General features: G+C 48.1%; 1 protein-coding gene across 1 annotated transcript in view; it reads right to left on the bottom strand.

The window, feature by feature from the left end:
* Window positions 1–138: 138 nt before the first annotated feature.
* Window positions 139–25,854, bottom strand: part of slc25a11 (solute carrier family 25 member 11) — a 27,430-nt gene continuing 1,714 nt past the window's right edge. Inside the window, exons 2-8 of the mRNA XM_068023600.1 lie at window positions 14,841–14,993; window positions 13,630–13,836; window positions 13,101–13,191; window positions 8,586–8,676; window positions 7,138–7,237; window positions 6,895–6,946; window positions 139–5,645 (exon numbers count right to left, since the gene is read on the bottom strand). Coding sequence (XP_067879701.1) covers window positions 5,490–5,645; window positions 6,895–6,946; window positions 7,138–7,237; window positions 8,586–8,676; window positions 13,101–13,191; window positions 13,630–13,836; window positions 14,841–14,993 — 850 coding nt within the window. The 3' untranslated portion in view covers window positions 139–5,489. The remainder of the gene's footprint in view (window positions 5,646–6,894; window positions 6,947–7,137; window positions 7,238–8,585; window positions 8,677–13,100; window positions 13,192–13,629; window positions 13,837–14,840; window positions 14,994–25,854) is intronic.

Genomic DNA, 25,854 nt, shown 5'->3' with positions numbered 1-25,854 from the left:
AGGAGTGAAAGCAAGAAGGGACTCTCTCCCCTTCAGCTCTCTGCCACGCCGTGATGCCAACGCTAGTTATCAGTTCTATTCCTTAGCACTTGAGTATGAGCACTGATCCCCGAGGTGAGGAAAAGTAAAGTGACACACTTCAATCAATAACTGATTTATTGTGAGGAACTGTTTTGTTCACCCCTCCCCCAAGCACTCATTTTCACCATAATTTCACATCACATGATCTAGCGTCACCATTAGCTTAAAAACGGCCACAGTGTCTCTCATGGCTAAGAGATAACATGGGCCGATGGTGCGGATTTGTCATTTGGAGCTGAAGACTAAAGCAGAATAATACATTAAGTTGCAAACTTGGCATTGGTGGGATTGGGCGGGCGGGGAAGAAAGGTCACAAATGAGATCGATAACAGCAGAACACATCACAAGCCCCTATAAAACGCCATATTATATAAATGTGCTTTTAAAAAGTGAAACCCTTCAAAAATCAACTGCTCCAAATGACTAAACCAGGCAGTTAACAGTTGGCAGGATACGCCTAGTACAACACAACCAGGGTACCAAAACATTTCAGGATCAAGGCAGTGAGTGACCAGGAACCTATTCTGATCTGCAGTTACCATTCCGTCAGCAGATAACCAGGAAACACATCTTTTAGGCAGCCTCGGACCAGAACTGTGGGGGCTGCTGCTGTGAGAATGACACCTTATCAAGAGAGCTTAGAGGTGAGAATCCCTTTATGCCAATAATTATCGTGCTTTTAAGTCAATTGTATAGATTTTATTTTAAAAACACCTTTTTAGACCTCATTATATATATATTTTAAATGACTAATCTGTTTGGATGCAGTGGGCAAATCTAGTGATGTCTGTACAAAGTAATTTTGTGTGTTTATATGTAAACAAGTGTTATGCTTTTCAGAACCATTATTGTGTGGTAGAAAAAAAATGACTTGCATTATTATCGCGCCTCATGACTGCCGAATGTCCCAACGGCCAAGTTTTTTTTGAAGTGTAATGTAGGAAACGTGGCAAGCCAATTTGCACACAGCAAGCTCCCACAAACAGCAACAGTACAATGACCAGATTATCTGTTCTAGTAGTGTTGACTGGACAATAGATATTGACCTTAAACTGGGGAGAACTTCCCTGCTCCTCTTCAAAATAGTGGCTGCGGGATCTTTTACATTTACCTGACAGGGCAGGCACGGCCTCGGCTTAGCAGCTCCTCAAAGACGTTTTATGGCCTGTTAATTCAGTGAATTATTACGTATTTTCGAGTGGATGGCTTGTACTTCCCCATCACTCGGTGCTGGGCCCGGCTCCAGCAAAGTTCAATGGACCGGGGACACACGGGCCCCAGTCCGTTCTGACCGTCGCAGCTTCCCGGGCGAGTCAGATAGGATCAGGAGAAACATTTTTGATTCCCGGACAGCTTGCGGGTTTTGAAAGATAACCTTTTTTTAAAAAAAGCTTACGGAAAGTCAGAGAGCCACAAAAACCCAGCACCCCCCCACCCCCCCCTCCCGGGGGAATGGGCAATGTACGGTTCCCCCTCTCCACTAACAGGTAAAACCCAGTCACCTTTCTCCATAATGAATTCCAGATCTCACCCACCACACCTCCTGCAATCTGGTAGAGTGGACAGCACTGGGAGAAGGGGATGGAGAGCGGTGAAAGGGAAAGGGGAGTGTTTACCGATCAGACTCTGTCAGAAGCTAGCTGCCCAACGAGGGCAAGATCTTTGCGATGATTCGGGAACTGCAGCACGGGTGTCAATTTGATCCCAGTGCAGGGTGCTTGGGGAATAGCTGCAATATACAATTTATATCTCCCAGCAGCAGCTGGCCTGGCAACGGACAAGCGAGTGACAGCCAGCACCCTGCCGTATCTCTCTCAGCAGCTCACCCTCCCATAATGTGGAACAAAACCCTCGTTAACTCCTCCCTACCCTGCCAACGATGCTGCCTGTTTTTGGGGTACACAGTCCACAAGCTCTGGCCCCCAACCTCAGCCCGTTTCCATCTATAAGCGTGGATGGTGGGGTACTGGCAGGCTGTTAGACTCTGGGGGGCATCACAACTGTACCCATGCCTGCACACCCTCTGAAGGAGGTTTGTTCTGGGCGATTCTCCCCCAACCCTTGCTCAAGGACACTAAGGCCAACTACAGAGGCTCAACAACTCAACACAGATGACAACATTAGCCCTACAAGGCATTAAAAAAAAATTAATTTACTGGATGTGGGTGTCACTGGCAAGGCCAGTATTTATTGCCCATCCCTCTACTGCACGCGAGGTGGTGGCGGTGAGCTGCCTTCTTGAACCGTTGCAGTCTATGTGGTGAGGGTACACCCACAATAATGTCAGGGAGGGCGTTCCAGGATTTTCACCTAGTGACAGTGAAGGAACGACAACATAGTTCCAAGCCAGGATGGTGGGATTTGGGGGCAGAGGGGAGGAATCTTGGAGATGGTGGTGTTCCCATATGTCAGCTGCCCTTGTCCTTTTGGGTGGTAGAGGTTGCGGGTTTGGAAGGTGCTGTTGAAGGAGCCTTGGTGAGTTGCTGCAGTGCATCTTGTAGATGGTACACACTGCTGCCACTGTGCGTCGGTGGTGGAGGGAGTGAATGTTTGTAGATGGGGTGCCAATCAAGCGGGCTGCTTTGTCCTGGATGGTGTCGAGCTTCTTGAGTGTTGTTGGAGCTGCACCCATCCAGGCAAGTGGAGAGTATTCCAACACACTCCTGACTTGTGCCTTGTAGATGGTGGAGAGTCTTTGGGGAGTCAGGAGGTGAGTTACCGCAGAAACACTCAGTCTCTGACCTGCTGTTGGAGCCTCTGCATTTATATGGTCATTATCACGTTGCCACATCTGTCAGGTACTTTTAATGAATCCTGCTTGATGTGAGGGTGGAAGGGGGAGCAAGAGAGAGAGAGAGAGAGAGAGAGAGAGAGAGACTGAAGCTGGGAACTCTTATTGATTTCCCAGCTTTTATTAAGTATTTCAGTTTGAACTTTAATACTTAATTTTGCAGATGGGCCCTGGGGGGGACAAGGAGATCTCAAAGAGTGACCCAGCTACAATAAGAACCTTCCCACAACCTAAGTCAGGTGGAGCTTCAAGAACCATCCCTTCCACATAGCACAGCACTTGGGTGACTAGCACCCACCCCAATGTAGCACAACCTCGTGGCGATTCCTACACGTCAGCTGGCCAGGGATAAACACAATGCACCACGCCAGTTCAACAGCTGGCTCGATGCATTAGTTTTCTTGTTTAAAATTGAAAATCTAGGTGAAGCGACTGAGGTGCAGGACATCATCAGGAACCGATGAGAGAAGACCAGCCAACCACGAGGTAGATCCTGACCACCAAGAGGCTTGAGCTACCCTGCACAAACCTGGGGTGCTTTTTGTGCGGCGAAGGGGCCCGAGAGGTGCAGGAGAAGGTAAAACAGCGAACAGTTAATCAGGGATGCCAGGGCAAGTTTAGGGGAAAGAACTTGCATTTTCGTAGCACCTTTCACTGCATCCCAAAGCGTTTCACAGCTATTGAAGTACTTTTTCTTTTGAAGTATAGTCACTGTTGTAATGTAGGAAATGCAGCAAGCCAATATGCGCACAGCAAGCTCCCACCATCAGCAATGTGATAATGACCCAGATAATGTTTGTTTTTTTTTTTAAATGACATTGGCTGAGGGTTAAGATATTGGCCAGGACATCGGAGAGAACTCCCCCCACTCTTCTTCCAAAAGTGGCCATGGGATCTTTAACATCCACTCAAAAGACATCCCCCCGACAGTGCAGCGTTCCCTCAGTACTGGCACTTAGGCACTTAAATCTCTGGAGTGGGACATCAACAGCTTCCTACCCCTCTGACTCCGAGGGTGAGTGCAGCCAACCAAGCCAATGCTGGCACCAGGAAGTCCTTGATACAAGAGGTTGATGATACCTGGAATAGAGGGCACTGGAGGTACAAAAAAAACACCCTGCAATTGTTTTAAGAGGTGTGTGTTGTGGTTGGGGAGTGAGGTGAGGAGGTTTCTAGAGGCTAGACAATACTATTAGGGGTTAATGTGTCTCTATGACATTCCTTGCAGCTATTTTAATGCCCTGAGCTTCTTAAGTACGTACTTAATTATATTGCAAAGAGTCAAACACTGCACATTAGCTGGAGGTGGTAAGCAGGATACAAATTCCCTTGTAACTCTGTCCACTGGGGTGCTGATATTTTTTTTTGAAACTACATAGATGTTCGTAAAACCCAGAAATGACAGTGATTGATCGGGCTCCAACCCAGTCCCCGCCTCAGTGATCACAATCTGTCACTAGTCCGAGTGTTTAGGGGGCGAAGAGCTTGGCTGACTTCCATTTTACAAAATGTAACCAAATCTCAACGATGGAACGGTTTTGCCTTCTTCACTGTCTGGAGACATTTCATTCCTGGGCTCCTGTTCCATGGGTCCTTCCCTCTTGCCAAGTGTCCCGCCTCACAGTGCGTTATATAATCCTCACTTAACCCGCCCACCCACATCCACCTCGCCCTCCCAATACCCTTGATCGACACGCGCACCCTGGCACCGAGCACCAGACGGAATCTGCAGTGCCAACCCAAGCCGATTTTCCCGCCCCTCCCTCCACCCACCTGGGTTCCATAAAGGGTGCTGAAGCAAACTATAGCTCTCCAAGTGCCGACCCAGCCGAGATCAGTAGACTCTGCGAAGGCAGAGAACTGATTTGTAAACTAGTCAAACTCTAAGACTTTGGTGTTTGTGTGCGTGTCTATGTGTTCACGGACACGTTTAAAGGGGGGGGGGGGGGGGGGGGGAAGAGAAGATGCGAATGCTCAAATATCTACAGATACTAACAGCCATGGTACGACCTGCTAAAGAAAAGGGGGAGGGGGCAGGAGATTGCTTTGAGCCCCCTCTGCCCCAGTGCTGGAGAGAAGTTCCCACCCCCCCCCATACTCTGCCCAGCAAGTGCTCTGTGTCAGTCCAAGTTCAGCGAGTGTCGGAATTTGCTATCCTGGGTGACAGTGGCCTTAGGGAGAGTAGGGGGGAGGAATCTCTGGAGCTGAACGGGGTGTACCCTGGGAGGGGGCAAAGGTCAGCAGAACTGGCCACGCTGACAGTTTATGGACCATCGCATTAAAATAAAGAGGCCACGCCCTCCTAATGGCAAAACACAATGTGCACTCTCGTCAGCATCCCTAAATGACTTGGGCGGACAGTGGACATTTTACCTTAGCATATTTCAGGACTTTGAGAAGTCAGAAGGAAAGTTACAAACTCCTTACCACCCATCAAAATAAAATAAAAACACAACATCTAAGACTATAGCTAAGGAAAATAGCAGCCCCGGCTTTGATGTCCAGGTGAATAATAAATTCACTCATAGTCTCTCTCTCTCTCTCTCCCCTGCCTCCTCACTCACTCACACTAATATGTTATTCCCCCTCGGGAGGGGAGCCTAAAAGAGTCACCATTTTACTGATCCAAGAAGTACTGCTTGTAAAATTTGTTCATCTGTTCCAGAAATATGAAGGTGAGGACTGTGTGGGGCCCCAGGCGTGCGTAGTATGGCGTGAAACCCTTCCAAAGGCTGAAGAATCCTTCCTTTTGGATGACTCTGACGAGGACGTCCTGGAAGGAATGGGGGAATAAAAGCAGCCACGTCAGGGAAGGAAGTAGGGAGTTTCCCCGCGCCCCACCCCACTGCCCCCATTTTCCCGTAAAGCCAATTCCCTGGGCACCCCCAAAACACTGCCCGCAGCACAGCCGGGAGCAGAGCCTCGTGGTTAAAGTGGTAGACCGCAGATCGTAAAAAGAACCTCCCCACACAGTAAGTTGAAAGTGCTTGACAGCCAATGACGAGCTTTTTAAAAGTGTAGTTAATGTTGCAGTGGAGGAAACTGCGGCAGCCAATTTGCACACAGCAAGATCCCAGCAATGGGTTAAGTGGTCAGATTTATCTATTTTTTTGAAAGTGGTGTTGGTGGAGGGATAAATCTTTGCCAGGTTGCCTCAAGCTGAAGTGATGGCATTTGGGCCAGACCCCAGTTACTAGGCTTGCTTGAGACCCAGGTAGGGGTGCAGAGGAGAGACACAAGGGCTGTGCAAGGGAATTGGGTTAATGCTCAGAAAGACCTTCAACCTTTGAAGGAGGTGACCTCATACAGGAATACGAGTCAAAAAATACAATAACAACTTGGATTTATATAGCACCTTGAACATAATTAAACGTTCCCATGGCACTTCTCAGAAGCATTACCTAACAAAACCTGACACCGACCCAAGGAAGAAGATACAAGGGACGGGCAACCAAAAATTTGGTCAAAGAGGTCGGTTTTAAGGAGCATCTTAAAGGAGCAGAGAGAGGCGGAGAGGTTTAGGGAGGGAATTCCAATACTGGTGGGGAGAAATTGGTCACTGAAGAACACCGGGGTACAGTACTTGTGAATACAGGTCTGTCAGTGTATAACACTGGGGTACAGTACTGGTGGTGACAGGTCTGTCAGTGTATAACACTGGGGTACAGTACTTGTGAATACAGGTCTGTCAGTGTATAACACTGGGGTACAGTACTGGTGGGGACAGATCTGTCACTGTATAACACTGGGGTACAGTACTGGTGGTGACAGGTCTGTCAGTGTATAACACTGGGGTACAGTACTGGTGGGGACAGGTCTGTCAGTGTATAACACTGGGGTTCAGCACTAGTGAGTAAACATCTTCCTCCCACAGGTTACATTCCTGCTGCATTACATCTCCCCTCTCACCCCCACATTACCCCTCCTCTTCACGTTATCCCTCCTCCCACGGCACCCTCCCCCATGCTACCTCCCCCCCACCCCCTTTCTCCGTCATGCATCAGGATAACACGTTGTCTCACCAATCCATTCTTGTATTCAGGTTTGCCATCGATCATTCGCATATTTTGAACTCTGTGAAGTGAACACAAGTAATGCTCATATTCCTTGACAGCATCTAGTTGCACTGAACGAAATGAGGTTTGACATTAGCATCCACACTCATCAAACACTCCCAGGTCAGGTAAAGCACGGGGTTAGATTCAGAGCAAAGCTCCCTCGACACTGTCCTCAAACACTCCCAAGAATTTACTGCATGTCCTCACCTGGTTTTTGCAATGTCCACCGGCATGGAGGCTGCTGTCGTCACAAGCCCGCTGATCATACTGGCGCAGAAATGGCACAGGATGTTATCGCTGAAATAACCTGGGTTTATGGGAGAATAGCACAAGTCAGAGACAGGGACAATGCTCCCCAGTTGAAGCTGGGGTGTCCAAACCGCAATCAGCAATTCACCTGCAGATCACGGGCTCAGTGTAACTGCCAGGCTATTCATGTTAGATTGTGTTGCGAATTGGATAAACTTTATTAGAAGGTGCAGGGGTCACGGGGGTGTAGTGATGACGACACTGTAAAAGCAAGCTGGAGTTTGAGAGTTGAAACCTCATTGTGGAAAATGTGTGAATCAGAATGCGTGAGCTGCCACCAGTAAATGTAAAAGCTCCCAGGTTGCCTTAAAACCAACAACAATGTGCATTTATATAGCACCTTTAACACATTAAAATATCCCAAGGTGCTTCACAGGAGCGATTATCAAACAGAAATTTGACACTGAGCAACATAATGAGATATTGGGACAGATAATCCAAAAACCTGATCAAGGATGTAGGTTTTAAAGGAGCCTCTTAAGGAGGAAGACAACAGAGGTTTAGGGAGGGAATTCCAGAGCTTCGGGGCCCAGACAGCTGAATGCATTGCAGCCAATGGTGGAGCGATTAAAATCGGGGATGCGCAAGAGGCCGGAATTGGAGGAGCGCAGAGATCTCGGAGGGTTGAAGGATGGTGGATGCCTCAGAGATGGGTGAGGGCACAGGCGAGGCCATAGAGGGATTGAACACGAGGATGAACCTAATGAGAAGCCTCCAGCACTGGTCCCGGCTGAACAACGCAGTCGGCAACTGGGGCAGGCAGAGGACGTTGTTGCCCATCTCCCTGGAACAATCACATAGGCGCGCTAAGACCTGTTGGTTAAGTTGGCCAAAGTGAGGCTTGTAAGCTGATGTATCGGAATTGCTCAGGTGAAGGGGCCCCACGAGCACCAGAGATGTGGACACCCCTAAATAAAGGCAGAATAAACACACAGCATTTATCGGGGACACTGGCACACTTGGGAGTATAAAATCCACAGCAGAACAATTTTTATTAAGCCGAGTCAGGCCTTGCTGAAGGTGTTGACTCTTGGTTCAGACCACACACTGACCGACCCGACCCCACCCACGCGTCCCCAACAAGACATTGTCTGAGAGCCCTTTTTGTGAGCGTAGGCCGTCGGTGGGATATTCGACTTTGGGGGGCATTGCATTCCCGCACGATTCAGTGCATTTTCCAGCATGAATCGGCAGGCTGGTCAACAGGGGCAGGAACCACGGGTGTGATTCCACCTCAGCCCTCTGTCCCAACATCCACCCACCTCCGTGCAGGGCTCGAGTTCAAAATGCAGCTTAAGACACAACAACCGGGAGAATTACAGACCCCCGAAAGGAAGAGATCTCACCTAAACCCAGCAGGAATTGCTTGGACTGGGAGTAAGAAGCCAGCTGGGCCGCATTCACCACGACAGCCCGGGTCATTGTCGGGACACAACCCTGGGAATACCAAGCCACAAGGAGAGTCTGAGTTAGCGTGATCCAGCAACAGCTTCAACATCAAAGACAGACAGACCCACATTTGTAGAGCACCTTTCACCTTAGCATGTCCCAAAGCATTTTACAGCTACTGAAGTACTTTTGAAGTGTCGTCAGCTGCTGCAATGTACGAAACGTAGCAACTAATTCGGGCACAGCAAGCTCCCACATTTGGTGATGTTGGTTGAGGAATAACTATTGAGCAGGACACAGGAAAACTCCCCTGCTCTTCTTCAAAATAGTGCCATGAGCTCTTTTATGTCCACCTGAAAGGGCAGACAGAGCCCTCGGTTTAACGCCTCATCCAAAAGACGGCACCTTCGACAGCGTAGCGCTCCCTCAGTACTGGCACTGGGAGCATCCGCCTGCATTACGGGCTCAAGTCTCTGGAGTGGGGCATGTACCCGCAAACCTTCGTACTCTGTGATACCCACTGATTCAGAATCGACTTATCTGAGTGGAGATTTCTCTTTAAGTATTCTTTATTAAACCTTTTAAAGGTGACTTCGACAGCACCTCCCTCCCCGAGAACCGTACCCTCGGGAAGGACAAGAGCAGCCCCAGCACAGTCGTGCAAATGCCAACATCATCGCGTTCCCCTCCAAGTTACACACTCGGAGGCTCCATGTCTCCAGAAAAAGGAAGACTGAGCGGTGAGCTGATAGAGGTCTTTAAGATTATGAAAGGGTTTGACAGGATAGACGTAGGGAAGTTTCCACATGTGGGGTGAGACCAAAATGGGCCCATAAATATAAGACAGACAGTCACTAACTAATCTAATAGGAAATTCAGGAGAAACTTCTTCACCCAGAGAGTGGTGAGAATGTGGAACTCGCTCCCACAGGGAGTGGTTGAGGTGAATAGTGTCGATACATTTAAGGGGAAGCTGGATAAACACATGAGGGAGAAAGGAATAGAAGGATATGCTGATCGGGTCAAATGAAGTTGACAGGAGGTTTGAGCGTTGGGCCAAATGTCCTGTTTCTGTGCTAGGAATTCTATCTAACACCATCCTGCCCCGGACACACAGCACTGCTTCTTCAGAGTCTGAGTCAATACACTGCAATGCCCCACCTACCACCACTATGTAGATTAGGACACCCAATTTGACAGGATATGAAACACCTTCAATAAGGCTTTTGATAAGGTCCCGCATGGGAGATTAGTTTAGTTAAGAAGGTAAGAGCCCGTGGGATCCAGGGTAATTTGGCAAATTGGATTGAAATTGGTTTTGTGGCAGGATGCAGAGGGTAAAGGTCGAGGGTTGTTTTTGCGATTGGAAGCCTGTGACCAGTGGTGTACCACAGGGATTGGTGCTGGGACCCTTACTGTTTGTAATGTACATTAATAATTTAGACATGAATGTAGGAGGTATGATCAGTTAAGTTCGTAGACGACACGAAAATTGGTGGTGTCGTAAATAGTGAGGAGGAAAGCCTTAGACTACAGGATGATATAGATGGGCGGAGCAGTGACAAATGGAGTTTAATTCTGAGAAGTGTGAGGTGATGCATTTTGGGAGGACTAACAAGGCAACGGAATATACAATGGATGGTAGGACTGTAGGAAGTACAGAGGGTCAGAGGGACCTTGGTGTGCTTGTCCATAGATCACTGAAGGCAGCAGCACAGGTAGTTAAGGATGGCATATGGGATACTTGCCTTTATTAGCCGAGACATAGAATATAAGAGCAGGACTTTCAAACAAGCACCAAGACGTAGCTTGGCTGGTGGTGAGAAGGGCCCTCCCCGTCAGATCCTTCATGCACACCCGAAGTCTCGCCCCCTCCGCACAGTGCCCCCGCGTTGGCTGTGGTGGGGAAGAGACGGTCGCCCACCTCCTCCTGGAATGTGCCTTTGCAAAGCAGGTGTGGAAAGAGATGCAGTGGTTTTTGTCAAGGTTCATCCCAAGCAGCTCTGTAACACAGGAGTCTGTGCTCTACAGGCTGTTCCCAGGGACGCACACCGAGACAAACATCAACTGCTGCTGGAGGACTATCAATTCGGTGAAAGACGCCCTTTGGACTGCCCGAAACTTGCTGGTCTTCCAGCGCAAAGAGTTGTCCACCACCGAATGTTGCAGACTGGCACATTCCAAGGTCCAGGACTACGTGCTGAGGGACGCACTAAAGCTTGGGGCAGCCGCAGCAAAGGCTCAATGGGGAAAGACCACAGTGTAAGGTTCCCCCACCAAGCTGGACTGAGGGGCTGGAACCATGGGAAGCCCCTCGAACTGTATCGTTAATATTCTCAATTGCTGTAAATGTAAAACTGTAATTGACATGACAATTGTGAAACGGAAGGGTTGGGAAGAAACTCATGACATTATTGAAAGAAACTGATCTCTTTTGCAATGTTTGTATTTTTTCGTGCTGTTTGGAAACTGTTTGGCAATGTAATTTTTACAGATTTTTATGAATAAAGTATATTTTGGAAAAAAAAAATAGAATATAAGAGCAGGGAGCTGTATAAAACACTAGTTAGGCCACAGCTGGAGTACTGTGTACAGTTCTGGTCGCCACACTATAGGAAGGATGTGATTGCACTGGAGAGGGTGCAGAGGATATTCACCAGGATGATGCCTGGGCTGGAGCATTTCAGTTATGAAGACAGACTGGATAGGCTGGGGTTGTTTTCCTCGGAGCGGAGAAGACTGAGGGGGGGGACCTGATCGAGGTATACAAAATTATAAGGGGCATTGATAGGATAGATAGGAAGAAACTTTTTCCCTTAGCGGAGGGGTCAATAACTAGGGGGCATAGATTTAAGATAAGGAGCAGAAGGTTTAGAGGGGATTTGAGGAAAAATGTTTTCACCCAGAGGGTGGTTGGAATCTGGAACACACTGCCTGAAGGGGTGGTAGAGGCAGGAACCCTCACAATATTTAAGAAGTATTTAGATGAGCACTTGAAACGCCATAACATACAAGGTTACGGGCCAAGTGCGGGGAAATGGGATTAGTTAGGATGGGTGCTTGATAGTTGGCGCAGGCACGTTGGGCCGAAGGGCCTGTTTCTGTGCTGTAAAACTCTATGACTCTGATTCTTTGCACACAGCTGGAAAGGTGACCAGCCCTGACATGAATTCATCTCCCCTCAGTGACTTGGCCTCCCTGGGCTTGGCAGGGAGAAATCAGCCAGACATCCCTCTTCCTAGTGACGTGGCCATTCAGCCCCTCAGTCCTGCTCCACCATTCAACTACATCATGGCTGACTTGTACCTCAACTTCATTTACCCACCTTTGCTGCATATCTCTTGACAGCCTTCACCAATTAAGATCGTATCTCTGTTAGTGTTGAAATCTCCAAATGCCCCCCCAGCATCCGCAGCTTTTTGGAGGAAGAGTGTTACAGATTTCCACCACCCTTTTTGTGGAGAAGTGCTTCCCGATTTCCCTCTAGATTCCCTACCTCTCATTATATTCTATCCATTTGTTCTGAACTCCCCCACCAGGGGAGTTTCTCCGTATCTACCTTACTGAATCCTTCTAACATTTTAAACACCTCGATCAGATCACTCTTTAATCTTCTACACTGCAGGGAATACAAACCACGTTTATGCAACCTGTCCTCGTAATTTCACTCTTTTAGCCTCAGGATCATTCTACTGAATCTGCACTGCACCCTCTCCAAGGCTGATACACCCGTCCTGAGCTGCGGTGCCCAGACCTAAAGGCAGCTACTCTGATCTGGTGCTCCCCCACCCGGTTAAATAGCTTGCCAACAATCAGTGTCCCATGATGAATGGCCACTTCAGTAGGGGACCAGAGGGCGAGCCAGCAGAGTCCCTAACTTAATGGGGGAAGGCGGGTTTAGGCACTGCCAATGGAGAAAACTGACCCTACCTCCAGTCTGCTGAAGAAACAGAGCTTGGGGTGTCTCCGAGAAGCTCTACTGGAGCCCATGGGAGGGACTGCAACTTAGAACAGGGTATGGGAGCCAGTCGGGTTACACCCAACCCTGGAAATACTTGCTGCCAGCAAGTCACATTTTTCTTTGATGGCCGGACTTTCCTTGCCTTTTAATGAACTTGTTTAGGGGGAATTGGCACTTTTGTATAAGGACATAAGAAACAGCAGTAGTCCATGCAGCTACTCAAGCTTACTCCGCCATTCAATAAGATCACGGTTGATCTTTGATCTCAATTCCACTTGCTTGCCCTTGTATCCCTCGATTCCCTCAGTGTCAACGACTGGGCATCCACAGCTCTCTGGGTTAAAGGCTCACAACCCTTCCAGTGAAGAAATTTCTCCTCATCTCAGTCTTAGATGGCCAACCCCTTATCCCGAGACTCTCTAGAGGGGCGAAACAGCCTCTCGCCATCTAATTTGGCGGCAACCCTTCTTAGAGTGAAGTGTTACTTGGCGGACGCCGGCTGTGAACTTACCCTCCAGAGTGTGAGGACCCCCTCTTCACGAGTAATGCGAATTAGTGCGTTGAACACGTTCGAGTATCCCCTGCGTTGGTTGACAGGTAACCTGAAGGCAAAAGAACATTTTTCAAGTCTGAAATCATTACGTGGCGACATTGATGTGTGCCTGCACGGACCCATACTGGCAAGCTGGCAAATGTTCGGACGCACTGATGATGTCCGGGATCGTTCGGTGCATGCTCTGTATTGTCAGCATAAACTCTGTAAATTTTATACGTTTCAATGAGATCACCTCTCATACTTCTAAACTCCAGAGAATATAGGCTCATTCCACTCCATCTCTCAACGGACGTGTCCCCTCTGTTTCCTTCACCAAGCACCTTGAATCTGTGCCCTCTGGGTTGTCGACCCCTCAGCAGCTGAAACAGTTTCTCTTTATTTACTCTATCTAACCCCTTGATGATTTTAAACGACATCAAATCTCCTCTTCGCCTTCTCTGCTCCAAGGAGAAGGACTTCCAAGCGTTTTGTTTCAAGCACCTACCTGCCATCAGCAGTCATCCTGATCAGCGACACCTCGGCCGGCGTCCCAACGAAGGCGCCGATTGCGCCCGCCGTCATCCCGATTCCTGCTTTGAGGAAGAAGTTGGGCGGAGTCCCGTCAGCTTTGGTGAGCTTCTCGAAGAGGATGGTGTAGATCCCCAGCCGGGTCGTTGTGTACGTGGCCTGTCGCAGCAATCCAGCGGAAAGGCTGCGGGGGAAGACACAGAGAGAGAGGGGGAGAGAGAGCGACAGCGCGGGGAAGCACCTTCTAATGTTACTGTTCGAAAAAAGCCACACCAGTATTTAACAGACCCGTAAGCTCTCTCTCCTGCCTGGCTGAGTGCTAGCGCCCCAAGCTGAGCAGACTGGGAAGGGCCTGGGTTATGCAGAGTTATCCAATTTGAGTGGAGGCAAGTATTACAACAGGGCCTGGATCGGAACGGAGGATATAGGCCTATTCTACTTAATCTCTCCTCAGAGGGCAGGCCTTTCATCCCAGGCGTCGAGGCCCGCACACCTCGGCATCGTATCCACGACGGCAATGTCAGCAACCGATGCCCCAGTGCTCTGATGTCCGCGGCACCTCAGTGTAAGCACTGCCGCAATCCCCAGGGTTACAAACCAGCTCCCTATGTGATCGGCATCCAGTTGCAGAGGCTCGTGCACACAGATGTCAAGTAAGGGCAGGACTGGGCTTGCTGTGACGCCTACCTTAGTTAAACAGCCGGTAACTTTCCATCCCTTACCAGTTTGGGTTTTTAAATGACAATCCGATCAAACTATTAAACAGGTTTCAGCATGGGGAGGCACAGTGAAATGGGAGGATTCAGTTTCAATCTCCCGCTGTACCAGAGACCACTCAGCTCCCTGTGCGGGAAAAGCTCCCGAATGTCTCACTTGGAGGAGGCAAGTGGCACATCCAAAGCTGCACTGCCGACCTGTACAGACTTCAGTGATCTCAGCCTCCACAATTGGCCTCAGTACCCTAGCAGAAGGAGGGGCGAGTATGGGGAAGAGAGAAAAAAAAAAACTTAACCAGTCACAATTGCTGCTCCTGTGGTTATGTAATAAGATAGACAGGAAGGGGACTGGCTGTGCTGCACCCAGTGGCCGAATAGCCGGGGCACAACCCCTGTCCGTGTATATGAAAAATGGCCAGTATCGCCACACTCTGACAGGAGGTACATGGTGCGCTGCCCCAGCTCTGCTTACCCGGTGTAGATTCCTCCGATACCCTCAGCCTTCAGAATAGTGGTCAGGGCGTGAAAGCTGGTCTTGTATTCTTTTGACCGCCCCCCTTGTCCACTCAACTGCATGCGGTTTTTCACCAAGTCCAGAGGCTGCACGAAGAAGGTGGCCCCCATCCTAAAAGGCAGAACGTAACTCGATTCAGGCTTCTAAGGTGAGGCGTTTTGTTGCCTTCCCCGCATTCCACACTCAAGGTGAGAGACGGGTCAGTGCTGGCAAATGAAGCACGTTCCTATTTCGGAAGCTTAGTCGTCATCAAACACTCCCACATCAGTTATGGCACAGGTCAGATGTAGAATAAAGCTCCCTCTTCTCATGCCGTACATGACCTGGGATTGCTAGTCAGGACCGCGCACAAAGGGAGTTCATCAAACACTCCCTACAGGCACAGCAACAACAACAACTTCAACTGATATAGCACCTTTAAGATAGCAAGAACCGCCTAAGGCGCTTCACAAATTTGACACCCAGCCACATAAGGAGACATTAGGCACAAGTGACCAAAAACTTAGTCAAAGAGGTCGGTTTTAAGGAGCGTCTTAAAGGAGGAGAGGGAGGAGGAGAGATTTAGGGAGGGAATTCCACAGCTTAGGTTTTATGCAGTTTAAGGCAAGGCCACCAATGGTAAAGGCCAGAATGGGAGCGTGCAGCTATCTGGGAGGGGTATGAGGCTGGAAGTGATTACAGAGATAGTGAGGGGGCCAGGACGTGGAGGGAGCTGAACACAAAGATGAGAATTTTAAAAATCGAGGTGTTGCTTAACCGGGAGCCAAAGTCGGTCAGCGAGCAGGAGTCGATAGGTGAACAGAACTTGGTGCGAGTTAGGACACGGGCAAGAGTGTTTTGGATGACCTCGTGTTTAAGGAGAGTAGATGTGGGAGGCCGGCCTGCAGTCCTTTATAATAGTGAAGTCTAGAAGTAACCAAAAGGCACCAACGAGGGTTTCAGCAGGGGCTGAGTTCGGCAAGGTGGAAATAGGCGGTCTCATTGTTGGTGCGGATATACGATTGGATGTTCGCCGCAGGGTCAAATATGACACCAAGGTCGCGAACAATCTAGTTCAGCCTCACACTGTTACCAGGGAGAGGGATGGAGTCAGTAGCTAGGGAACAGAGCTTGTGGCGGAAACTGAGCAGAAAGGTTTCTGTCTTTCCAATATTTAGTTGGGGGGAATTTCTCCTCATCCAGTACTGGATGTCAGACAGCAGTCTTATAATTTAGAGACAGCGGAGGCGTTGAGAGAGATGCTGGTGAGGAAGAGCTGGGTGTCATCAGCAGACATGTGGAAACTGAATGATAAAAAGTGCTGGCAATACTCAGCAGGTCTGGCGACATCTGTGACCTTTGAACGATTCCAAATTTCTATGCCCCTGTGTGAAAAGTGCTTCCCGATTTCACTCCTGAATAGCCTGGCTCGAATTTTATTATGCCCCACCCCCACCCTCACTGTTGATTCCCAGAGGAAATAGTTTCCCTCTATCTACTGAATCCTTTTAACATCTTAAGCACTTTAATCAGATCAGCCCTCGATCTTCTACACTCAAGGGAGTACAAGCCAACAAATGTTGTCGTGGGTCAGAAAAATACATGTTTCTGACTCCAAGCTAGTTGACCTTGACATTTGGATTAAAGTTGAGCATTCAATATGCCTGGGGATTTCCTAGCTCCAGGCACACAGTTCATTGCTGAAATGTCACTGGTGTCAGCTTAGCTTTCAAACATTTGGGGTGGGGAGAATCAGCATGAGGACAGCCTGTATATACCAGAGCAATCATTGACCAGACATTGGGCTCGGCTCTTAAACTCCCAAGGCTGGACTGTGGCCTCGAGCTATAGTCAGACACGGCTGTAAACATGACGTCAGGGCTCTAGGTTACCGCAAGGTGGCACACATCAACCGAAAGTCATGCAAGGTTCGACCGGGATTGCTCTGCATGTTGTTGGCAGTCCCGAGGTAGATCATGCACTCGATTCACTCACTCCACATTCAGAGTTACTAAACTCGATTGTGTCAATACAGATAGGTGCCAAGTGGAGGCCAGGCGTGTCCCTCTACAACAGGGTAGTCCAACCTTCTCGGGCGGAGGGCCGAATTATGATATTTGCTTGCCCCAGGGGGCCGCCGAGCAAATTTCACAAGATAAAGGCATTAAAAATTTAGCTTAACAAAAACAACAAACTGACTCCCACGACTTGTGATCAATGTCACAGGACTTCATGTTGCGTATGCAGACGTCTTTAAAGCGGAGACATGGACGGCCGGTGGGTCTGATACCAGTGGCGAGCTCGCTGTACAATGTGTCCTTGGGGATCCTGCCATTTTCCATGCGGCTCACATGGCCAAGCCATCTCAGGCGCCGCTGGCTTAGTAGGGTGTATATGCTGGGGATGTTGGCCGCCTCGAGGACTTCTGTGTTGGAGATACTGTCCTGCCACCTGATGCCAAGGATTCTCTGGAGGCAGCGAAGATGGAATGAATTGAGACGTCGCTCTTGGCTGACGGAAGTTGTCCAGCCCTCGCTGCCGTAGAGCAAGGTACTGAGGACACAGGCTTGATACACTCGGACTTTTGTGTTCCGTGTCAGTGCGCCATTTTCCCACACTATCTTGGCCAGTCTGGACATAGCAGTGGAAGCCTTTCCCATGTGCTTGTTGATTTCTGCATCGAGAGATATAGTGACGAGAAAGTAAGTTAATAAATTAGTCTTCTCATTTAAAGCCAGAGCTGGCGGGCAGTCATAAAGGCGCAGCTAAAGAGTGGCGAGTCAAAGAGACTTAGCAGTTGGCAGGAAAAAAGACAGAAGTGCAAGGGAAGAGCCAACTGTGTAACAGCCCCGACAACCAATTTCATTTGCAGCGCCTGTGGAAGAGTCTGTCACTCTAGTATTGGCCTTTATAGCCACTCCAGGCACTGCTCCACAAACCACTGACCACCTCCAGGCGCTTACCCATTGTCTCTCGAGACAAGGAGGCCAAAGAAGAAGACCAAAACTGTGATTTAGTGACACACCTTGCATTGTTTTTGCTTGCATAAGTCGTCAATCTCTGCCCACATACTTGATGTAGTGATGCAGAGTATTCTGGATAGATTTCCACCTGTCAGGAGAGACCTTGACCTCTCTAACCCTCTTACCATGTGCTCTGTGTGTCTGTCTCTCTTTTCCCGCCCCCCCCCCCTCTCCCATCTCTAGGATTATGGGACACAGATTGAAAGTTTTGGGCAAAAGATACAGGGGGAATATGAGGAAACACTTTTTTTTTTTTAAAACGCAGCGAGTGTTAATGACCTGGAACTCGCTGCCCACAGGGTGGTTTAAGCGGAGACGATCAATAATGTCAAGAGGAGGTTGCATGGCCACCTGACAGAAATAGACAAATTGACTTGCAGGGCTACAGAGATCGAGCCAGGGAGTGGGACTGACTGCACAGCTCCATGTAGAACCGGCATGGACTCAACGGGCCGAATGGCCTCCTCCTGTGCCGTAAGTAAGTGACTCTGACTCCCTTCCCCATCTCTCTCCCCTCTCTGTCCCCCTCTCTCTCTCTCCACCCCCCACCCCATGTCCCCCACTGCCTTTTCAGTGATTCCACTCAGTGGCCATTCCCACAACTGGATATTTCCCATGCCTGTATTATTTAAGTTGGGGTGAGGTGGGGACCTGCCCAGAGTGCAGGATACTGGACATTTAGTGAATCATGCAAAAGCAACAGGGGCGGCCGATCTCAGGGCGCCTGTGCCACATTTCACCAATCAGCGCTGACGCTGCCTGGGCAGCCCCTGTCAGTCACAGGGACTGACCAATCCAAAAGGGGGCCCCCTGTCCATCAGACACGTGTCCCACCTACAACCTCCACCTGATATACATGGGAGTCCTCAATCCGAGCCAAGCCACTGGCAGATTGGCAGGCCGTATGGAAACCTTCAGTGGGCTGGATTCTGGTCTGCCGGCCGTCTGTTAGACAACCCCACTCTACAAGAATATACACCCTGGGCCTCTTCCAGTTTTATCTTTTAAAATGATTGCGAGTCTGGAACCAAATGTCCTGGCCGACCCTTACATTTTCTATAGGAACAGGAGGAGGTCATTCAGCCCCTCCAGCCTCTTCCGCCATTCCATTAGATCATGGATGATCTGTGTATTAATTCCATCTACCTGCCTTGGTTCTGTGTACCGTAACACCCTTACCCAGCAAAAATCTATCAATCGCAGTTTTGAAATTTTTAGTTTTGCTCCAGCATCAACAGCTTTTTGGGGGGGGAAAAAAGTTCCCGATTCCCACACCCCTTTGCGTGAAGAAGTGCTTCCTGACATCACCCCTGAACGGCCTGGCTCTAATTTTAAGGTTCCGCCCCCTTGTTCTGAACTTCCCCCCACCAGAGGAAATAGTTTCTCTCTCTCTCTCTCTCCCCTATCAAATCTTTTAATCACCTTAAACGCTTCAATTAGATCAAGGGTTCTCAACAAGGGTGGGAGGTTGGGGTCTGCAGCCCACTCGGGGTTGGACAGAAGATTTCAAGGGGTCCGTTAAATGCTTGCAGACCCAACGATCACACTACGGTCATAAAAGCCTCATCATTCTGGCCGACCTGCTGCACATTTTCAAATTTCAGATTCCCAGCAGTCAGCCACTCTATTCTATCAATCAGAAATCTGTCCTGTACCCACCAGGGCCAGGCGGAGTAATTTACCACAGTGCCAGCCTCCTCTGAGCTCAGTCACGTGCAAACTTCCCTCACTATTTCCCACCCGTCCTGTCCCACTCGAAGAGACTCGCGCATCGAATTCCACGCACCCTCCCCTCCGGTTATAACCTTCAGCTGCTTACGTTCTCAGACTGACCCGAGCCAAATGCCAGGCGCAACCGACCAACAGAGCGAATAAAAAGCACAAAGTGGGCGGGGCGATGCCTTGTGATTGACAGCTCAGCTGCACCAATGGGAATCTGAGAAAGCAGGAGTGCGCGACTGTGGTCTCAGTGCTGCTAATTTCGATCGGAACAAGAAGATTTATCATGTCCTTCGCCTTTGGATAAATTGTCCGTGTCAGTATGAAAGATAAAATGCAGCTGCTTTTTGTGCGACCTCGGTGTTCTCTTTGACTCTGAGATGAGCTTCCGACCACATATCTGCACCATCGCTAAGACCACTTACCTCCATTGCTGTAACATCACCTGACTCTTCCCCAGACTCAGCTCATCTGCTGCTGAAACCCTCAGTAATGCCTTTGTTACCTCTAGACTAGGCTATTCCAACATTCTACTGGCAATGTCAGAGCTTTGGGCCCCAGGCAGCTGAAGGCACAGCCACAAACGGTGAAGTGATGGAAATCGGGGGTTCTCAAGAGGCCAGAATTGGAGGAACGCAGAGATCACAGAGGGTTGTGGGGCTGGAGGAGGGTTACAGAGATGGTGAAGGGTAGGGGGAGGGGTTGGGGGCGAGGCCTGAGAGAGATTTAAGAACGAGGATGAAATTTTTTTTTTTTTTTTTAAAATCGAGCCGTCGCCAGATCGGCCACCAACGTAGCTCAGCGAGTGCAGGGCGCGACAGGCAAAGGAGAGATTCACATGAGCGTAGGTTTACGAGGGGGTGGAAAGTGGGAGGAGGGCTGGGAGGACGTGGGAATACAAGTAAGCCTTTGGGAGCCAGGGAGGAGAAATTCAAACAGGGCTTCTGTTGCTACCCAGTGAACAACGAACATGGGCATCATCATCACCCTGTACAGTGACTGTGCAGGTCTATACTAAAGCTTGAAGTTCCAACATCTGGATGGAATACAACCATCAGGAGGGAAGGAGATAGCAAGATTGCATATCCCACTATTCAACTGATAAGCACTCAATTAGGCTGCAACAATTATATCATAAACGTTAACCCTTCATACCATGGTAGCACAGGCCTGGCTATTGGTACCCAACATCTACAGTCGCAATAAGACAAACTTGCATTTCTATAGCGCCTTTCACAACCTCAGGTCATCCCAAAGTGCTCTGCAGTCAATGAAGCGCATTCATCCCCACCCCCAAGCGTAGTCACTGTTGTAATATTGTTACGACCGAGGTGGGAGCAGTGCACTGTCTTTTCTAGTCCCACTTCTCCGCAGGTCACAACACATATATTTGAAAATGTTTACCCAGTTACCGATTCGGTAAATCATAGACTCTGCTCTTTATCCCAGAATAAAATACACCAACCAGGTATCTTTTAATAAACAACAAAATTATCAGTTAATCAAACAAGACTTATCCAGTAACGAAGCAAAGCATTAACACACAGATTGAAATATGAAAGTTCCCTTTTTAAATGCCCCACTCTCTCTCTCTCACACACACACACAAAGAAAAAAATACAGAAATTCTCTGCAAAGGTCTATTACAAAAAAAAGACCAAAAAAAAATTTTGGCCAAATACTTGCTAATTCTTCAAGAAAATGAGAAGATACGGAAGGAAATCAGTTGTCCCTTTTGGTCTGGCGTCTGGGTATATGCAGTCGGGTCATTGGGATCTTTTCGGGCAGCATTGGGAATTAATCTGGCAGCTCTCCCACACTGGATCTTTGCACGGTTTCTTCAAAGAGGTAGAGAAAGAGGTGAGCTGGGTGGTTTCTTTTTCCTTGGCAGGCAAAATACCAATTGTCTTCAAAACAGTTCACACCCCAACTGAACTGAAAACAATATTCAAACCCCAAACAGAAAGTCAACCTCCTGACCTCCATAACATGTAGCTTCTCTGTAAACATCTTCCCCAAATCACCAAATTTTCAGTTGTTTACTGAGCTTAAAGCACATGATTTCCAGCACAGGTTGTTTTCATACAACATCTCAGTGTCCTTTCAGTGAACGGTCAACAACAAAACAAAATCCAGCATATGTAAAATCTTCAGCCTTCCTATGAATCCATCTCCACAATTTAAATAGGAGTCCTCAAAAAAAACTTTAAAAAATAGAAGCACTTTCGTAACAATGGGCAGCACAGATGTTAGCACCGCAGCCGCACAGCTCCAGGGACCCGGGTTCGATTCTGGGTACTGCCTGTGCAGAGTTTGCAAGTTCTCCGTGTCTGCGTGGGTTTTCGCCGGGTGCTCCGGTTTCCTCCCACAGCCAAAGACTTGCTGGTGATCAGTAAATTGGCCGTTGTAAATTGCCCCTAGTGTAGGTAGGTGATGGGGAAAATGGGATCACTGTAGGGTTAGTATAAATGGGTGGTTGTTGGTCGGCACAGACTCGGTGGGCCGAAGGGCCTGTTTCAGTGCTGTATCTCTAAATAAAATAAAAAATAAACAATATAGGAAACTTTCTTTGAAATAATTGCCATGGGATCTTTACATCCGCCCAAGAGGGCAGACAAGGGCCTCAGTTCAATATCTCACTTGAAAGACGGCACCTCCGACAGTGCAGCACTCCCTCAGTACTGCCGTGGGGCGTCAACCTTGCTTTTTGTGCTCAGGTCTTTTGAGTGGGACTTAAACCTTCTGACTCTAAGGCAGGATTGCTAGCCACTGAGCCACAACTGAGAGTGCTACAAGACCCCAGTAAATGTTACACTATACTGGTGAATTGGCCATTGTCAGTTCCAAATACAACATTTTATACAATCATACACGAGATGGCAATAGAGTTGGGAGGAGGAGCCTCCTAAAACTTGCTCCACATCACTGCCTCGAGTGGAGACCCTATCATAACACTTGATGTAGCAAGAGCAGGGCAGTGATGGCGGTGATGGTGGTGGTGGGGGGGGGCGGAAGGGTTCACCTGTGTCCTGGACAATATTTGTCACTCAACCAACATCACTTTATTTTTTTTTAATTATCTGGTCCTTACCACATTGTTGCTTGTGGGATCTTGCTGTGCATAAATTGGCTGCTGTGTTTCCTATATTACAACAGTGACTACACTGCAAAGCGCTTTGGGACTTCTTGAGGTTATGAAAGACGCTATATAAATGAAAGTGTTTCTTTTGTTTATTAAATGGTGATTAATAAATCTGTTGTTAAAATAGATGAGGATACCGTATTGGAAAGAATAAGGAACTGTAGAATAAGGGTTGCCAGTCTAGAAATACTCACCCGAGGGTCCTTAAGGAGTTGGAACAGGTACTCTGCGAGTCCTTTGCTCGTTTCTTGAGTAGCTGGCTGGAGTTGGGAACTGTTCCCCTAGACGGCAAGGAGGCTAACGTTGTTCCAATTAACACGGGGAGAAGGCAGGACCCAGCTCAGTTCGGCCCATGAGCTTGACGTCAGTAAAACGACGTGCTTTTATACAGCATTGCTTCCATACACGGCAGTACTCTGAACTCTGACAGAGGGCTGTTCTACTCGAGGAAGGTCTGTGGCAAACGGGAAGAGGCTGGAAAGGTGTCAATAGGGTCGCACTCACCATATGACCACATAGTCAGAGGCAGCTTTACTAGGGACGGCTGACGGGGCTTCTGGGGCAGAAAGGCTTACCAATCTGATTGACATATTTGGAAGACGTCACCAGGTTAGTGGATGAGAGTGACGGGGGTAGACACTGCCCCACTGGGACTCTTGGAAAGCTTTCGACAAGGTACCTCACAAAAGGCAGCCTCACATGATACCACTTGCCTGATCTTCTGCAGTGGATTGAGAATCGGCAGAGTGCCTGGAGTCCATGGATTAGTATCGGCTTGCAGCCTGGTTAGCACTGCCGGCCATCAGGGGTCAGGGGGTGGGACTGCTGCTGTTTGATCTTTCATTGACTATCCAGACGTTAGCGTTGGGGGAAGTTTGAGGAGGACACCGGCCAGAGTCAGGACTATAGAGCGTGCTCGACGACTCTAGACAGGATGGAGAATCGGGCCTGCGTTTGGCACATGATGCAGCGTCGCCTATGTGGGCAGGTCAAACAGATACAGGGTAGAGCAGGAATTGAGGTAGATCAGCCACGATCTTATTGAACAGCAGAGCAGGCTCAAAAGGGCCGAATGGTCTATCCTGCTCCTATTTCCGATGTCCTTATCATGAGTCCCTGAAGTTTCATTTGTCAGCATCAAATCCTTTACTGGAGCACAAAAACTATTTCAATGGTAGATCAAAATAAAGTATAGGAAACATTTGTTATTTAAATACAATAATTAAACCAGGAGATTTCATCGGTGGCCTAGGGTATGGGTGTGACATTTAGCTGTTAATCTGGCCTGTGCCTTTAAGAACAACCCTCACTGATGTCTTTATTACCTCCAGACTTCACTGTCGCAGCAATCTCCTGGCCGGTCTGCCGAGTTCTAACCTCCATCAACCTGAGGTCATCCAAAACCTTGCTGCCCGTGTCCTAACTCACTTCAACTCCTATCCACCCATCACTCCCTGTGCTCGCTGACCTACACTGGCTCCTGGTCCGGCAACACCACAGTATTAAGGCAAGTTTGTTGTTGCTTAAAACATCAGAAGTCATGCAAAAGATAAACTTGCCCTTATATAGCACCTTTCACAACCTCAAGACGTCCCAAAGTGCTTTCAAGCCAATAAAGTACTTTTTTTGAAGTATAGCGTAACAGACTTTTGATTGACAAGGGAGTCAAAGGTTAAGGGACAGAAGGCAGGAAAGTGGAGTTCAGGCCGCAATCAGACCAACCATGATCTTATTGAATGTCGCAGCAGACTCGAGGTGTCGAATGGCCTACTCCTGTTCCTATTCCTTATGATCACTATTGTAAAGTAGGAAATGCGACAGCACACAGAAAGATCCCACAAACAGCAATGTGATAAGGTCAGATAATGTTCGTTAGTGATGTTGGTTGAGGGATAATTATTGGCCCAGGACACCAGGTATAAACCCCATCCCCAATCTCTTCTTCCAATAGTAGCCGTGGATTTTTTTACATTGTTAGGACCGAGGTGGGAGGAGTGCACTATCTTCTCTAGTCCCACTTCTCCACAGGTCACACTATATATTTAAATGTTTACCCAGTTACCGATTCAGTCAATCATATGCTCCACTCTTTATCCCAAAATAAAATATACCAAACAGGTTTCTTTAATAAATGACAAAATTATCAGTTTATCATCAAACAAGATTTATTCAGCAACAAAACAAAGCATTAACACAGATTGAAATATGAAAGTTCCCTTTTTAAACTCACACACACACACACACACACACAGCAAAAAATACAGAAATTCTCTCTGCAGAGGTATGTTTAAAAAATAAGACAAAAAAAAAACTTCGGCCAAATACTTGCTAATTCTTGAAGAAAAACAATTTATGGAAGGAAGTCAGTTGTCCCTTTCGGTCTGGTGTCCAGGTATACAGAGATAGGTCACTGGGATCGTTTCTGAAGCAGTTCTTTTCAGGCGGCACTGAAAATTAATCTGGCAGGTTTTTCCAGTTTCTCAGGAAAGATGCAGCACCAGGGATTTCAGCTCTCCCACACTGGACCTTTGCAGGGTTTCTTCAAAGAGGTAGAGAAAAAGGTGAGCTGGGTGGTTTTTCCTTGGCAAGTTGATCTTCAACAGTCTTCAAAACAGTTCACACCCCAACAGAAAGTCAACCTCCTGATCTCCATAAATCTTGACATGTGGCTTCTCTGTAAACATCTTCCCCAGATCACCAAGGTTTCTGTTGTTTATTGAGCTTAAAGCACATGATTTGCAGCACAGATTCTTTTCAAACAACATCTCAAGTGTCCTTTTTATGTTTTATTGTTAGTTATTTTTTTACTTTTTATTTGTTTATTTTAGTTTGTTTCTACTGTGCCTGCCCACTGTTTTTTTTCATGTTTGTGCTTGGGGCCAGGGCTGTTCATTTTTCTGTCAATTAACACCCTCTCTGTACTAACATTTTGTCTTTCACCATACTACTAACATACCGTTTGCTTTGCTCCATGACCTTCTGGTCAGTTATTCTCTGTGACCTTGTTCTATCGACACCTTGCCTTTTGTTATCTCTTGCCCCACCCCCGCTTTACTTGCTTAAAACCTATTATATTTCTAATATTTACCAGTTCTGATGAAGGGTCACT

Source organism: Heterodontus francisci, chromosome 48 (assembly GCF_036365525.1).
Source record: "Heterodontus francisci isolate sHetFra1 chromosome 48, sHetFra1.hap1, whole genome shotgun sequence".
In the NCBI taxonomy this organism is placed as follows: domain Eukaryota; kingdom Metazoa; phylum Chordata; class Chondrichthyes; order Heterodontiformes; family Heterodontidae; genus Heterodontus; species Heterodontus francisci.
The sequence above is the reverse complement of the archived record's forward strand: the minus strand, read 5'-3'. Positions and strand labels throughout refer to the sequence as shown.